At 48.3% G+C, this 13200-nt stretch overlaps 1 protein-coding gene across 3 annotated transcripts; it reads right to left on the minus strand.

Moving 5' to 3' along the window:
- Positions 1-4160: 4160 nt before the first annotated feature.
- On the minus strand, positions 4161-12773 carry SCNN1A (sodium channel epithelial 1 subunit alpha). 3 transcript variants are annotated; one of them, XM_027449730.3, is made up of 13 exons: positions 12617-12773; positions 11710-12083; positions 11032-11287; positions 10006-10193; positions 9128-9228; positions 8354-8517; positions 7918-8016; positions 7630-7747; positions 7258-7336; positions 6885-6942; positions 6702-6757; positions 6111-6186; positions 4161-5890 (listed from the first exon to the last, which is right to left on the minus strand). In XM_027449730.3, the coding sequence occupies exons 2-13, from the start codon at positions 12057-12059 to the stop codon at positions 5564-5566; spliced, it is 1872 nt and encodes a 623-aa protein (XP_027305531.2). In that variant the 5' UTR covers positions 12060-12083; positions 12617-12773; the 3' UTR covers positions 4161-5563. The 3 variants fall into 3 exon arrangements, with proteins under 3 accessions (XP_027305531.2, XP_071899546.1, XP_027305532.1); XM_072043445.1 differs by lacking the exon at positions 12617-12773 and adding an exon at positions 12291-12471 and having other exon boundaries at positions 11710-12118; XM_027449731.3 differs by lacking the exon at positions 12617-12773 and adding an exon at positions 12291-12453.
- Positions 12774-13200: the final 427 nt, after the last annotated feature.

Consider the following 13200-nt stretch of genomic DNA (forward strand, 5'->3'; position numbering starts at 1 on the left):
ATTTATTAAATAAGATAATTATTTAAGATCACCCATCTAGTTGACCAAGGGAAACCAGCTGATGTGATCTTTTTGGACTTCAGCAAGGCTTTTGACATGGTTTCCCATAGGATCCTACTGGACAAAACGTCCAGTGTATAAAAACATCATACATGTATGATGGGTGAGCAATTGGCTGATGGGCAGGGCTCAAAGGGCTGTAGTAAATGGGGCCACATCTGGCTGGTGGATGGTCACTAGTGGGGTCCCTCAAGGCTCCATGTTAGGGCCAGTCCTCTTCAATGTTTTTATAAATGATTTGGATGTAAGACTAGGAGGTGTTTTGAGCAAATTTGCCGACAACACCAAACTTGGAGGAGCTGTGGACTCAGATGAGGGTGGAAAGGCCTTGCAGAGAGATCACCAACCACATGAAGTTTAACAGAGGCAAGTGCTGGGTCCTGCACCTGGGATGGGGTAACCCTGGCTATCAGTACAGATTGGGTGACAAGATGCTGGAGAGCAGCCCTGCAGAGAGGGATCTGGGGGTTGTGGTAGACAGCAAGTTGAATGTGAGCCAGCAGTGTGCCCTGGCAGCCAGGAGGGCCAACCGTACCCTGGGGTGCATCAAGCACAGCATCACTAGTTGGTTGAGGGAGGTGATTGTCCCACTCTGCTCTGCGCTGGTGTGGCCTCACCGCGAGTACTGTGTGCAGTTCTGGGCACCACAGTCCAAGAAGGACATTAAACAGTTGGAGAGTGTCCAGAGGAGGGCAATGAAGATGGTGGAGGGCCTTGAGGGGAAGACATATGAGGAGTGGCTGAGGACGCTGGGCCTGTTCAGCCTGCAGAAGAAGAGGCTGAGGGGGGACCTCATCGTGGTCTACAACTTCCTTGCGAAGGGGAGTGGAGAGGCAGGTGACCTATTCTCTGTAAACACCAGTGATAGGACCCATCGGAATGGTGTTAAGCTGAGGCAGTGAAAGTTTAGGCTTGACATCAGAAAGAGGCTCTTCACTGAGAGGGTGGTCACACACTGGAACAGGCTCCCCAGGGAAGTAGTCACTGCACCAAGCCTGTCTGAATTTAAAAAGAGATTGGACTGTGCACTTAGTAACATGGTCTTAACTTTTGGGCAGACCTGTGCGGAGCCAGGAGTTGGACTTGATGATCCTTATGGGTCCCTTCCAACTTGGGATATTCTATGATTCTATGAAATGTATAGTTAGAAAACCAAGCTCTGCTTCCCTATCAACTTACTTCATCCTAATGATTTGTAACTCTCAGATTTGATGATGGGGAAGCCTTACCTGTACTGCTATTAACTGTCTTATATCTTAAACCTTCATCTTTCTATATGTTCTAGGCTTTGCTCTGGCCTTTGCTGAGGTTTCCATGCACTGGTCAAAGAAGTAGGTTGCATGCCTGGTAGCTATTATCAGCAGTGAGTGTTTGTTTCAGCTGGGGAGTAACCAAATGATAGCAGGGAAGGCATAAAACACTTCACTTTAGAATCGGACTAGAACATCAGCTGTTGTTTAATGGACCTAGCTTTCCTTTGAAGTGGTAGAGGGCCCAGCTCTGAAGTAACTGCTGGGGTTGGAAGCCTTGGCTTGAAGAGGAGCATTAATGGGGAAGTATGGAGGGTTTGTTCGTTCTAACTGCTAAACAACTATTTACAACCTTATATGTACATAAGGGATGTAGGTTTCACAGAATAGGCAACTCAATTGTGCCTGCTCACATGAGTTCAGTCTAGTGTTTCATCTGGTCCCCTTGCAATGTTTTCTCTTGGAAGATGGAGAACTGCAGATCCCAGGAGCTGTCATGAGTGGGTCCCTTCACAAAACTTGTCCTGGTCATAGGACAAATAAAAGTTGCACTTAGAGCCTTCATACTTGTGATAATTATTTTTTTTCCTGATTTTTTTCAGAACGTCCTTGTTTTCCAGGCTTCCAATATGAACAGCTCCTTAGCATCCTTTACTTTTTTTCATAGACCTACCAAATAATTGTTGCAGTGGCCAAAATGTCTCTTCATGTCCTCACCTGCCCATCTTCTCCAAAAGTCCAGTTGGAGATGCATCTTGTGTTCTATTAATTTTTTTGTAGCTGTGCACCAGCTTTGAATTCTGACACGGGCTTTCCACAGTTCTTCAGCTATTTGAATGCTATTGTCCCTCTTAGAAGTGTAAGGCCCTTCTCAAGCCTCATGCTCTTTCCTAGCCTTTGTGCTCTTGCTTGTCCTTTCTCTGAACTTCCCTTTGTCCAGACATATGTACTTGTGTTGAAAATTCCCCAGCAACACTTTCCTCACTAAATGTTGCTGTCTCCCTTGTAATTTCCTCCAGCCTCTCCTGTCACACGTTCTTAGTTCCCTGGCTTTTCTTATCACTTCAGTTACTCTAAACATTCAAGTTTCTTTGGGTGTTCTGTACAGTCTCATAACTTTTTCCAGCAGTGTGTAGAGTCTCCTCTCATCCTGTTATCCCCTGGTTTTCTCTTGCACCCTCGTGTTCTCAAACCCTTCTTGCTGGACAGGCTGAAGCATTGTTCCTCTTCTTCCAATACTACTTTCAATTTCCCTGTACTTGGCCCTGGAGTCTTCTTCTTTGGAGATATCCAAGACCTACTTGTATGTTTTACTGCTCAGCCTACTTTAGGGAACTTGTTTTATCAGTGGGGTTGGACTCTGTCTCCAGAGGTCCCTTCCAAACTCTATGATTCTGTGAAAAATCACAAAATGATTTTTTCCCTTGCACTTTCCTTCCCCTTCAGGCGCTTGTATTCCTTCATCTGTACCTCCCCTGTGATGACAGATACTCCCAGCCTAAAAAGATAACTTGCCTTTCTTCAGCATCCTGTGGCCTGAAGTTGTTCCTTGTGTTTTCCATGTTCTTCAAATAACTGTACTGTGCTGCTAACATTTGTGACTAATGACTTGACTTTCTCCTGTTGTACAAATTCACTACACTGAATGCTCAGACCTTTTCCCATCACTGACCTATGAATCACTCTGAATGCATGCTTTCCTCCCTTTTCTCTAGTATTTCTCATATTCTGTGAAACACTCCCATTTTCTGCACTCACATTCCAGTACTACTTGATTTGCCTCTGGTTTAGCCAAACTCACTGCACATCTGTTGAGCTGGTAATTGGTGTTGTTGCCTGCTTAGAGCAAGTATAGGGATGTTCCTGGGAGGATTACCTGATCTCTCCCCAATGGCAATTTTTGTGTTGATCCTTAAGACAAGGTAGGGCTAATCTAATTACCAACCAGTATAACAACTTCATGTTTGTACAGGCTTTTAGTTCTGGATTTACAGCTACCCAATATGGGGCAATCACTTTCTTTGAGTTCATCAGTCAAAACAGATGTTTTAAATTTTACTGCTTTTATAGAAGAGAGAATATGGTGCAAGCTTCCTCTAGGGAATGCATCACTTTCTTCTATAGCAATATTTCTTTAAGAAGTTGAGGAGAATTTAAATATGCTTCCAGTAGTTATGCTTCTGATTAATCTTCCTTTAGTTAACTAAATTATGCATGATGCAGTGGGTTGCATCAATTTTATGGTTATCACAAGGTACTGTGTAATGCGAGGAATCATGCCTTAATCTCTGCGTATTCCAGAAAGATCAGGCTCAGTGTATGAATCTCTGTACATTTATGATATACAGAGATTGTTTTGTGTTGCATCTGATCTTTTTCTCTCCTTAATTTGGAAGTGGCTTTGTGTGTCCAGTGTCACATTTTTGCTCATCCATATGCTAGTGACTTGCTAAGGCATCAGTCTGTAATGCTGAATTCACAACCAAGAACCGGGCTGCACATGCAATATTCTAAATCCTTGTTACCTTTTTCTAGGTTTAGATTGTTTTACTTGTCACCAAAATGCTGTTTTTGTCACTAGATCTAGTTTTTAACTTTGCCTCTTAGGCAGTGAGTGAGCTTTTACAGAACATGACTCCCTTCATTAAAGCAACTTTGGAATTTCATTCTTTCATTACTCTTTTATTTTGTTTACATCCTTCTGTGAGCATGGAGTGGATTTTTTTTTACATTTGAAGAAATGATTTTTTAAATTATTTGTTGAACAGAGTATAGCATTCATGTCTGTGAGGAAGAAAATCACTGCTGGGATGTGGGAAGTTCGTTTAGGTAATCAAGGCAACAGCAGTATAACAGGCATTTAAAACATTTTTAACATTATCAAAAGGGAAAGTTAGGCAACAGTTTACATACCATAGTAAAACTCTCTAGGTTCCCAAGGGTGGTGCATCTACCTTAACTTTTAAAATACCTGAAGTTTTTCTTTTGTTACAATGAACTAGTGTCTAAATTCAAGAGTGTGTTTGCAGTATGATTGAGCACATGAGTCTTTGTCTAAACTATCTGCTTTAATTCTGCTAGCTGTGTTTGTGTCCAGTTGAGTGGATAATCCTGTTTAAGGACATTACCCTTGCTCTCTTGACACCACATAAAGTGCTGTGTAAACATCATTGCAGCAGAAGTTTTTTCTTAAAAAAAAAAAAGAAAAGAAGAAAAGATAAACTTACTGCAAGAAATAAGATGTATGCTGTTATCCTAAGATGCCCAAATAGTTCTTTAGAAGAGGACTGTCTCCTGTTTAGAGGTAACCTTTGCCCTGGCCTTGATTATCTATTTGGTCCCTATAAGCATCTTAGATTAAAGCCTGCAGCACTTCTCCTGTGATTCATAATCCTCAGCAGAGGATGAGGGCCTCCTCTGGGCCAAGCAAATATAAAGATCAATTCAATCTGAACCCTCTGGCATATGATCAAATGGCTGGATGTACGTGTATATGGTATATCACAAGGAGGGAGACTACTATACAGCTGAGATCTAACAGTGCTATTTGGGCTGTTTAAAAAGGGAGAGCTTATTCTGCTCTCCCTTTTTGTCCTGACCTGGGAGCAGCTAAAACCATCAACCACCTCTCTTGGGTGTTGATCATATGGATTGAGATTGTGGCTGTCAGCTCTCTCAGGGCTGTACAAGCAGCTCCTCCTCTGGGAGAAGAGAGGATGGGCAGCATGGTCTTGGGATCAGAACTGGCCATTAAAAATCAGGAAACTGCAACCAGTTTTCAACCTTAGGGAAAGCTTAAGGAGGCTCAGCCTGTTGAAAGTGTTATACCTGTGCTGAGACTCCATTTCTGTCCCTTGCCATACTCCAGAGAAGGCCAGTCACATGTGCTAAACCTCTTTTAATGAACAGCAGATGAGAGATATGGCAGCATCCTTGTTGCAGGGAAAAGAAAGCATGCATGTACGTGTAGGTGTGCACATGGAAGGACCGTAAGTAAACCAAATTAACATCTCGCCCATACAAACACTGGATTGACTGTCATCCCTGGTGATCCCCAGAGCAATAGTAATTTATGTGACTGAAGAATTATCGTACAATAGTGAAAGCAATTAACATAGGCCAACCACAGTGCAGTCCTCTGCTCTGATCCAGGCAGGGCATCCCAAAGAGAAAGGTCCCACAGAGAGACTGCAGCCTCTAGTCTGATTGCCACCTATCTGAACTGTGGAATAAACCACTACATTACCACTACCTTATTCATGTCCCACCTCGCCATCCCTGCTGGGACCGTGTGGTTCCAGGCTGTTGTAAGAAGGCAGCATGGTCACTACAGCCTCGACGGTGAAGCGATGCGGAGCACTGAGTCCTGATGCCTCGTCTTGGAAGGCAGCATTGTCGTGGCTGTTTGGAGGGGGTGCTGGGGGCGAGTGCCGCTGCCGGGAGCGGAACCAGCGGAAGGACAGGATAAAGGTGATGGCAATGAAATCCAGAATTAGCTCGGCAAGCTCCATCACGGACAGGACAGAGGATCCAAACCACAGACTCCACTGATTCCCCAGCTGGGACAACAGAGTTACTACCTGCAAGAGACAGAATGGGCAGTGAGGAGATTGCTTGTTGGAGCTTTTTGCATCCCTGCTTGCTCCCACTGGTAGTATCCTGATGCAACTTGTTGGGGTTCTTCCCATCTTGCCACAAGAGGAGATTTTTGAGCCAGCAATGCTGCTGGAATGAACGCCTGCCCCTACAGAGGGACATCGTGGTGCAGTGGGTGGATTTGATAGTAAATAAAATATGTACCGTGTAGGCCGGTGACTCCCCGTTGGTCTTGTAGTTCCATTCCTCAAAAAATATATTCACTTTGGCAACTCCATTCCTGTTAAGGGAAGATGGGGGTGAACAACCCTAAATCTGCAGTCCTTACATTTCTTCTTTAAGCTTATTTTCTCTGTCCCCGTCCAGCCCCTGTCCTCATGCATGTACCACCCAGAAGCTTTTCTCCATCTCTGCTCTCCTTGTGCATGAAAAACAATCTTTGATACTTATACTGCACTTCTGAAACTGCACTGCAAACTAGCATTTGTGTTGTCCTAAGTCCTTCCCGGTCTTCCACTAGCCCTTATTGTGACATGTGTAAGCCACATGGCAGCAGCCTGAGGCTTACTATTTTCATACTAGATCATGTTCAGACTCTTCACTTGGATTCCCAGTCTTTGGCAAATTCTCAGTTTATCTCCACTGTTTTAAATCCACTGGCCTTGTCCACAGGTCCATGCAATATCTCTTCCTATCAGCCATTAAATTTAAACTATGACCTCCCTACCCACCCCCCGTCTACTAGGGCTACTTCTGCTTTTGATAAAACCTCCGTTAAGGTTAAGGGTCTCTCACCTCTTGGATGTGATATTGTATTTGTTCTGTTGTGAAAGCATGTAAAAAACCCAATCCTGAAATGAAAGTGCAATAAATTGTGTTATACGACCCCAGTCACCTCTTGTAGGTTTAGAACCAGTTGAGGAAGGACTAAACTGGAGTTCAGAGCAGTGCTGCAGAGCCAGGAAACCATCTCCTTACCTCTGAGACAGCAGAAGGCCAGCGAGAGTATCCAGCTGAGAGCTGGTATTCTGTCATTCTGTAAAACAAGACACTCTGTTAGCTGTTGAAGCTGTGAGAGCCACAAGGCAAGGTCTCTCAATGCCTATTCACACCTGGAAGCTCCCTCCCATATTGAAATTCTGCCCACTTCCCACAGAGCTTCTGCACAGTCCTCAGGAGCTCACCCCAGAGCTGACACTGATGCTCCTCAGCCATTTCGGCTTCCTGATGGGAGAAATATCATTTAGGTTTGCACTTCAGCTATTGACTCAATCTTTTGCCCTCATCAGTGAATGCTTTCCAACACACACCCCTGGGAGTACAGAGTTGCCAGTCTAACTGAAGAACTTACTTGCAAGGCTTCCGACACTTGTGGAAGCAGCCCAGCACATCTGCTTTGAATTCAGCCAGGAGTTTGTAATAGCAGTAGCCTGAGCAGCAGAGAAAGTAAATCCAGGTAAGTTCACAATACATATATTAAAAAAAAAAAGAAAAAGAAAAAGTATTGTGCAACAGCAAGGGGAATCCAAAGAAAGCTTCGCTCCACAGCCTCAGAGGGACTAACCATCCAAGAGAAGAGTGTCTTTTGGATGTCCCACACCAGAAAGTCGGGAAGCTCATTGCATACAATGAAGAGAGTTACCGGGACATGAGGTGAAGCAAACAGGTTCAGGTGTGTGTGTGAGGTTTACTATATAATTCCTCCTGTCCCTTGAGTACTTACCCCAGGCTACGTGCTTAGTGTAGTCACAGTATTCTGCTCCAGCGGGTAAGGGGTAGAAATAATACGCACAGCTACAGCGGTTTACCATGTTGAGCTGAAAGCAGGAACGAATGCAGACCTGGAAGGCAGGTGATGTGGAAAAAGTTGAACAAGGAAACCAAAGCCGCTGTAGCCTGGATCACATCATCCTATTAACAGTGCCCATGGACAAGTGTGCCTGTTACAGGACTGAAGCATCCCAGGAATATGGGGAAATGAGATGGCGTGGAAGCAGTGATCAAGCATTACCTGCTCAGTGTAGCGGGATGAGTACAGGTTTTGCACTGGCACATCACTGCCATCCTCTGTGCAATCGCTGTAACTGCCCCCCAGACGCACAGTCATCTCCTAGAACATCAAATAGTCATTTCACAAAACTGCTTTGCTGTCCTCCTTCTACACTTTCATGCTTGTTCATCAGAACCCGCCTCCTTATGCCTAGTTGTGGATGCCGACACCTCCTGCTTTCCTCCATTTCATTGTCCTCCCATAAAATGCAACCAAATGCTCTCATCTAGTCCAGTAAACTGCTGTTCTTCCCCTCCCTTCACCCCAGGTGATTAATCCCCTCCCTTAAACACACAGAGTCCCTGACAACCCATCTCCATCTATCCAAGTTAAACCTCCCACACCAAAGCCCGTACCCTCACATCCACAGCTCTCATCCCTGCTGCTGCCTCCTCACCTTTCTCATGCTGATGGAGGTCTCAATGCCCGGACGCACGTTGAAGCCCCCATCATCCATGAAGGCTGGCTCATTCTGATCGTGGACCATGACCCTGGCTCCTGTCACCGTGGACAGCAGAGGGATGAAATCGTTCTGCTCTGTGCGCACCACCAGAGAGAGACCTGAGGACATGTCAAAGAACATGGGAGGTCATCATGTGGGAAAGGAGAGAGCAGAAATATTAAATCTGTGTCAGTAAGAGGTAAAGGAAGAGAAACATCACCCTGGACTGAACCTAAGCTGGGCAGAAATGGGAGGGTGGCTGGAGAGAGGCCAGAGACAGGGCTGGAGGATCCAGGAGAGGCCAGAGGAAACTGGATTTCTTAATTATGGCTTAGAAAAAGCAAACCTGGGAAGGCAGAGAGAGATTTAGAGTTAGACAAAGGAAAAAGATTGAGGATTGGCCCTAGAGTGGCTTAATGGAGGCTAGGAACACATACAGGTCAGCTGCTGGAACTGGTAAATGGGGAAGGAGGAGATCAAGGCTAAGTTCTTAGATCTCAATAAAGAACTTCAGTATGGGCCAGCGCAAGTCCAGAGAAAGCAATGAATGTAAGGATCAAGCACTAAAGGGGGAAAGAGACTCCAGTGGGGCAGCAGTGAAGGGCAGCCGTGTCCCAGACATGCCACCACCAAGGTAAGCAAAGCTGGTTGTTCATAACCCCTCCAGCCTGCCAGGCAACCTGCCATGGGGAAAACAGCCAAATTGTGCCACCAAAAAGTGCCTCTCACCGTTATTGATCCCAGGCAGAGAGGACGTCCACAGGCTGCTGCTGTTGTCGTTGAAGGTGTAGCAGTTCCCATACAAGGGATGGTGGAAGTGGGTATAATTCCTGTGATGGGAACAGAAATACTCACGGGTTGAGAAGGGCTGCGAGACCTGAAAGGAACAATTCTCTTTTCTACCTGCACAAAGAGGGGCTTAGAGCAGACGAGCAGTGTTTGTTATGTAAACTAACCTGAACAGGAAAAAACAATCAAAATATGTTGTAGAAAATGTCCTTGAGCTGGACAGGCTTTTACAATGGGTTTTTTATATCATGAGCACTCATTAGCCCAGATGGATTTTAGCAGTACTAGCAATTACTGTATTAATACTGACAAAGCTCTTATCTGTCTGTACTCCTTTTCTTCCCTTGCTGATGGGTTTCATTTCACTGCCTCTTTGGGGCTTCTGAACCATAATGGCATCAGGAGAAAAGTGTGATATTGTTTTTACCGTCTTTGAGTAAAAATTTTCTCTTCTCCTCCTCCTGCATGTGGTCTGAAACAAACCACTCCACCACTGCACATCACCCTCAGCACGGATACCAGACTCCTAGATTGTACATCTGGGGTTTGTGCCAGTATAGTTTGTGTGAAATCCAGGAGAAAAAGAAGAGAAACCATCCTCTGAAGTCCATAGCTTCAGGTAACAGTGACTGTGACTCTGGTGAGCACAACCCACAAGAAAGACTCAAGAGTCTTAGCACTTGAGGCAACGGGACCTGAACAAAGACAATCCCACCGTGGGAAAGAAGTTCTCTATCTGGGTTTCTTGCATTCCTTGGACCCAGGCACAAAATCCAGGTGTCCTTAGGAATACACAGTGGGATGTTTCCACCACTTACGCCTTGTCACAGGTTGCTTCATTGAAGCGGCAGGCATAAATGAAATTCTCGAAGTCAGACTCATCCAGGGCTTTCGCATCAGGCACCTGCGCCAGGATGTTGATGTAGTGAAAGCTGTACCATTCCCGCACTGCATCCACCCCTGAGGAGTACACCTGATGGAAACAGTCCTTGTTGTTTTCACTACACTGTAAAAAGAGAAGGAAAAAAAACACAAAACAAAACACAAACAGCTGTGTCAGGGAAGTCTTGTCCATGAGAAAGCAGCTGTGCTCCCTCAGCACAGCTGGGAAATGGAGCAGAAGAGCTCTGTAGGGCTGCTGTGCTCAATAAAAAGGCAACCGATAGCATGGGGAAAAGCAATCCCAGGGCAGCTCCTCGGTGGAATTTAAACACCAGGTCAATGGGCACGGCTGAGTGAGAGACAGCAAGTTGTAGTGAGTTATGAATCTACTGCACTTAAAACCTATGTGTTATAAAACCAGAAGCTTTAAATTCTAGCATGGGGAGTCCTTCCTTCAGGGTGTGTCCAGAGAAACAGGTGATCCCCTGAGAGCTCCAGACAACTGGCAAGCAATTAGCTTCAGTCCTTCAGTGCCTTTTAAAATGCAAACACAGATACCCTAGGGTGAAGGAGATGCTGCCCAGGAGCAAATACAACCTGACCACATTTCGCATGGCCCACAGCCATACAATACTGTCCCCTTGACTACTATTGAGCAACACTGTGGTTGATGCTAATAAATGGCTCTAAAAGACGGATGTAGCCTTCAGGAAGGACAAAGTTTCCCTGCCTTACCTAGGAAAAGATGGGCAAGTCTCCTGTGACCCACATGACCAGGGACAGGACTCAGGGAGCAGCAATATGTTTAGCAAAGGTTTCAGCTCTACCTTTATTTGTCATTAACAAAAGCTGGTAACAAAAGCCCGTCTGTATGGGGAAGGGCACGACCAAGCGTCTAACAAGACAGAAGTGCCTAGACAGAGACTGGCGTGGGCAGGACAGAAGGTATCTTGGGATCTCACCAGAATAAAGCCAATTTTCCAGTCATTCTTGTCCACGGAGGGGCTGTTCTCTGGGAAGCTGATCAAGTTATCACGCTTCTGCCTTCTCAGCGGGTGGCGCTGGACGTGATGGAGCAGGCTCCTTGAGGTGCGCTTCCGTGTGGATGCCGTTGACCAGTCACTCCGTGCCAGAGACATGTTGTAGTCATAAAGGTCCAGCAGCGTTTGGTGGGTGATTTGGTCCAGCTCATCCAGCTTCTTCCGGATGGCACTGTATCTATACAAGGGGGAGAGAGGAGCCTGCAGGTTTAGGGCTGGACACACACAAACAGCTCTGAGTATGACGTGTGGCAAGCAAAAGTTTGCTGTGGTGATTCGGGTCACTCCTGCTGACAGCTGAAAATCCATCACCTTTGCTGGAGGCCACCATTCCTTCTAGGAGATAAGGAAATGCATCTGCTTCTGCCCTGTGGCAGTTTACAGTGCAGCCACTAACACACAGCACTAAGTCGAGCACCTTAAACTAACACAATTTACCGTGAATGCCCTGCAGCAGCAGAGACCTAGAGAAGTGTCCCTTCCACCTGCACTCCTACTGAAGGGGACACTCAAGGACCAGGAGGAGAATAAGAGTACATGCTTTTATCCCACACCCACAAAAGTAGAGGCAGTTGACAGCCCTGGTGGACTATTTCCTACCTGTATGGATTGAGGGTGCAAAGCGTCACAGCAGGGAAAGTCAGCCTGTCGGAGTTAAGGTTGAGGTTGAGGTTGACAGGGTAGCTGAAGTACTCCCTGTAGAGGATCCCAAACTGCCAGTACAGCAAGCCGAAGGTGAGAAAGAAGAGAACGGACCAGAAGGCTGTCTTCATCTTATTCTTTTTGGAGCACACCAGGCGGATAGCGCCGTGGATGGTCGTGTTGCTGCAGAAGAACTGGAAGAGCTCCTGGTAGGAGCCGTAGAACTCGATGAGACCCTCCCGCTCATCTTCTTTGTGCTGCTGCTCCGCTTCCTGCTTGCACTGCCTCGTCTTCTCCCCTTCTGGCATCTTCCCCGTCTTCACAGACCCACCCTGCAGCACAAAGGAAGCCCGAGCTGGTGGTACCCCTGCAAGACAACGCCGGGAAGCCACGCTCTGTGCCAAACCCAGCTCCGCATCCCCACCTGCCCCAACCCTCGCTGCTTTCCCCCCCTCCTCCCCGACCCCACCAGGGCTGCGGGTCCCCAGCCCCGCACCCCGCAGACGGTCCCCCCGTCCCCGCCCGCAGCCCCCCGGCACCTGCGGCGCCGTGCCCATGGCGGGGCCGTCCCGCACCGACGGCGGGGGCTGGGACCGGGGCCGGGGCCGGGTTTGGGACCGGGACCGGGGCCGGGGCCGGGTCTCTCTCCCCCAGCGCTGCCGCCCGGCGCTGCCGGCTCGCCCGCAGCCTCCCCGGCTGGGCTGGGACTGGTTCCTTTCCAGTTGGAGCCGGCACCCCGCCCGGCTCCTGCCCTGCCAGCCTCTCCCCGCCCACCCTTCCTTCCCCTTCCCCCCCCTGCGCCGCTCCCGGGGAAGAAAAGCCTCTTTAAACTCTCAAGTGTCCGCGGCCGGCCCGAGGGGGTCACCTTGGCGGCGCCGTCGGGGGGCGAGGCGATGTCGCCGGGACCCCGCTGTGCCCGCAGGACCCCCCCGGCGCCCCCATTTCGGAGCCAGCAGCCTTGCCCCGGCCAGGTAGGGCGCAGGGAACGGCGTGTCCCCCCCCTCCCAGCTCCCCCCTCCCGCCGCCGTCGGGGACACGGCGTCCCGGCGAGGGGAGGTGATGCAGAAAGCGAGCTGGCAGCGCTCGTCCCGAGGGCGTGGGGACGGCAGGAGGCAGGAGGCAGGGCCCCCGTGCAGAGGGGGGGGCGGCAGGACCGTGTCTGGGGAGAGGGGAGCGAGGAGCGAGGGCCCGGCCCGTCGGGGCTCCGCGGTGGTCCTCGAGGGGGGCCCCGCCGCACCGCCGGGCTCCTCCGTCGCATCAGCGCCCCGGGGCTCGTGCGAGGCTCTAAGCGCCGGATTTCGCAAAGCAAAGGTGGATAGAGAGTTTGGGGTGAGTTTTGCTCGAGGGCTGGGGCGGAGAAGGATCGCGGGGGCTAGGCGATACGCTCGAGGTAGCATCGCCTTTGCCGGTTCATTGACTGAAGAAATCTCCCGCATCCAGATCGAGCTG

This window comes from Anas platyrhynchos, chromosome 1 (genome assembly GCF_047663525.1).
Source record: "Anas platyrhynchos isolate ZD024472 breed Pekin duck chromosome 1, IASCAAS_PekinDuck_T2T, whole genome shotgun sequence".
In the NCBI taxonomy this organism is placed as follows: Eukaryota; Metazoa; Chordata; class Aves; order Anseriformes; family Anatidae; genus Anas; species Anas platyrhynchos.

Coding starts and splice junctions, on each gene's coding strand:
- SCNN1A (XM_027449731.3), bottom strand. Junction 8,017..8,353: donor CCTCCATCAGCATGAGAAAG/GTGAGGAGGCAG, acceptor TTGATGTTCTAG/GAGATGACTGTGCGTCTGGG. Junction 7,748..7,917: donor CATCCCGCTACACTGAGCAG/GTAATGCTTGAT, acceptor CCTGCCTTCCAG/GTCTGCATTCGTTCCTGCTT.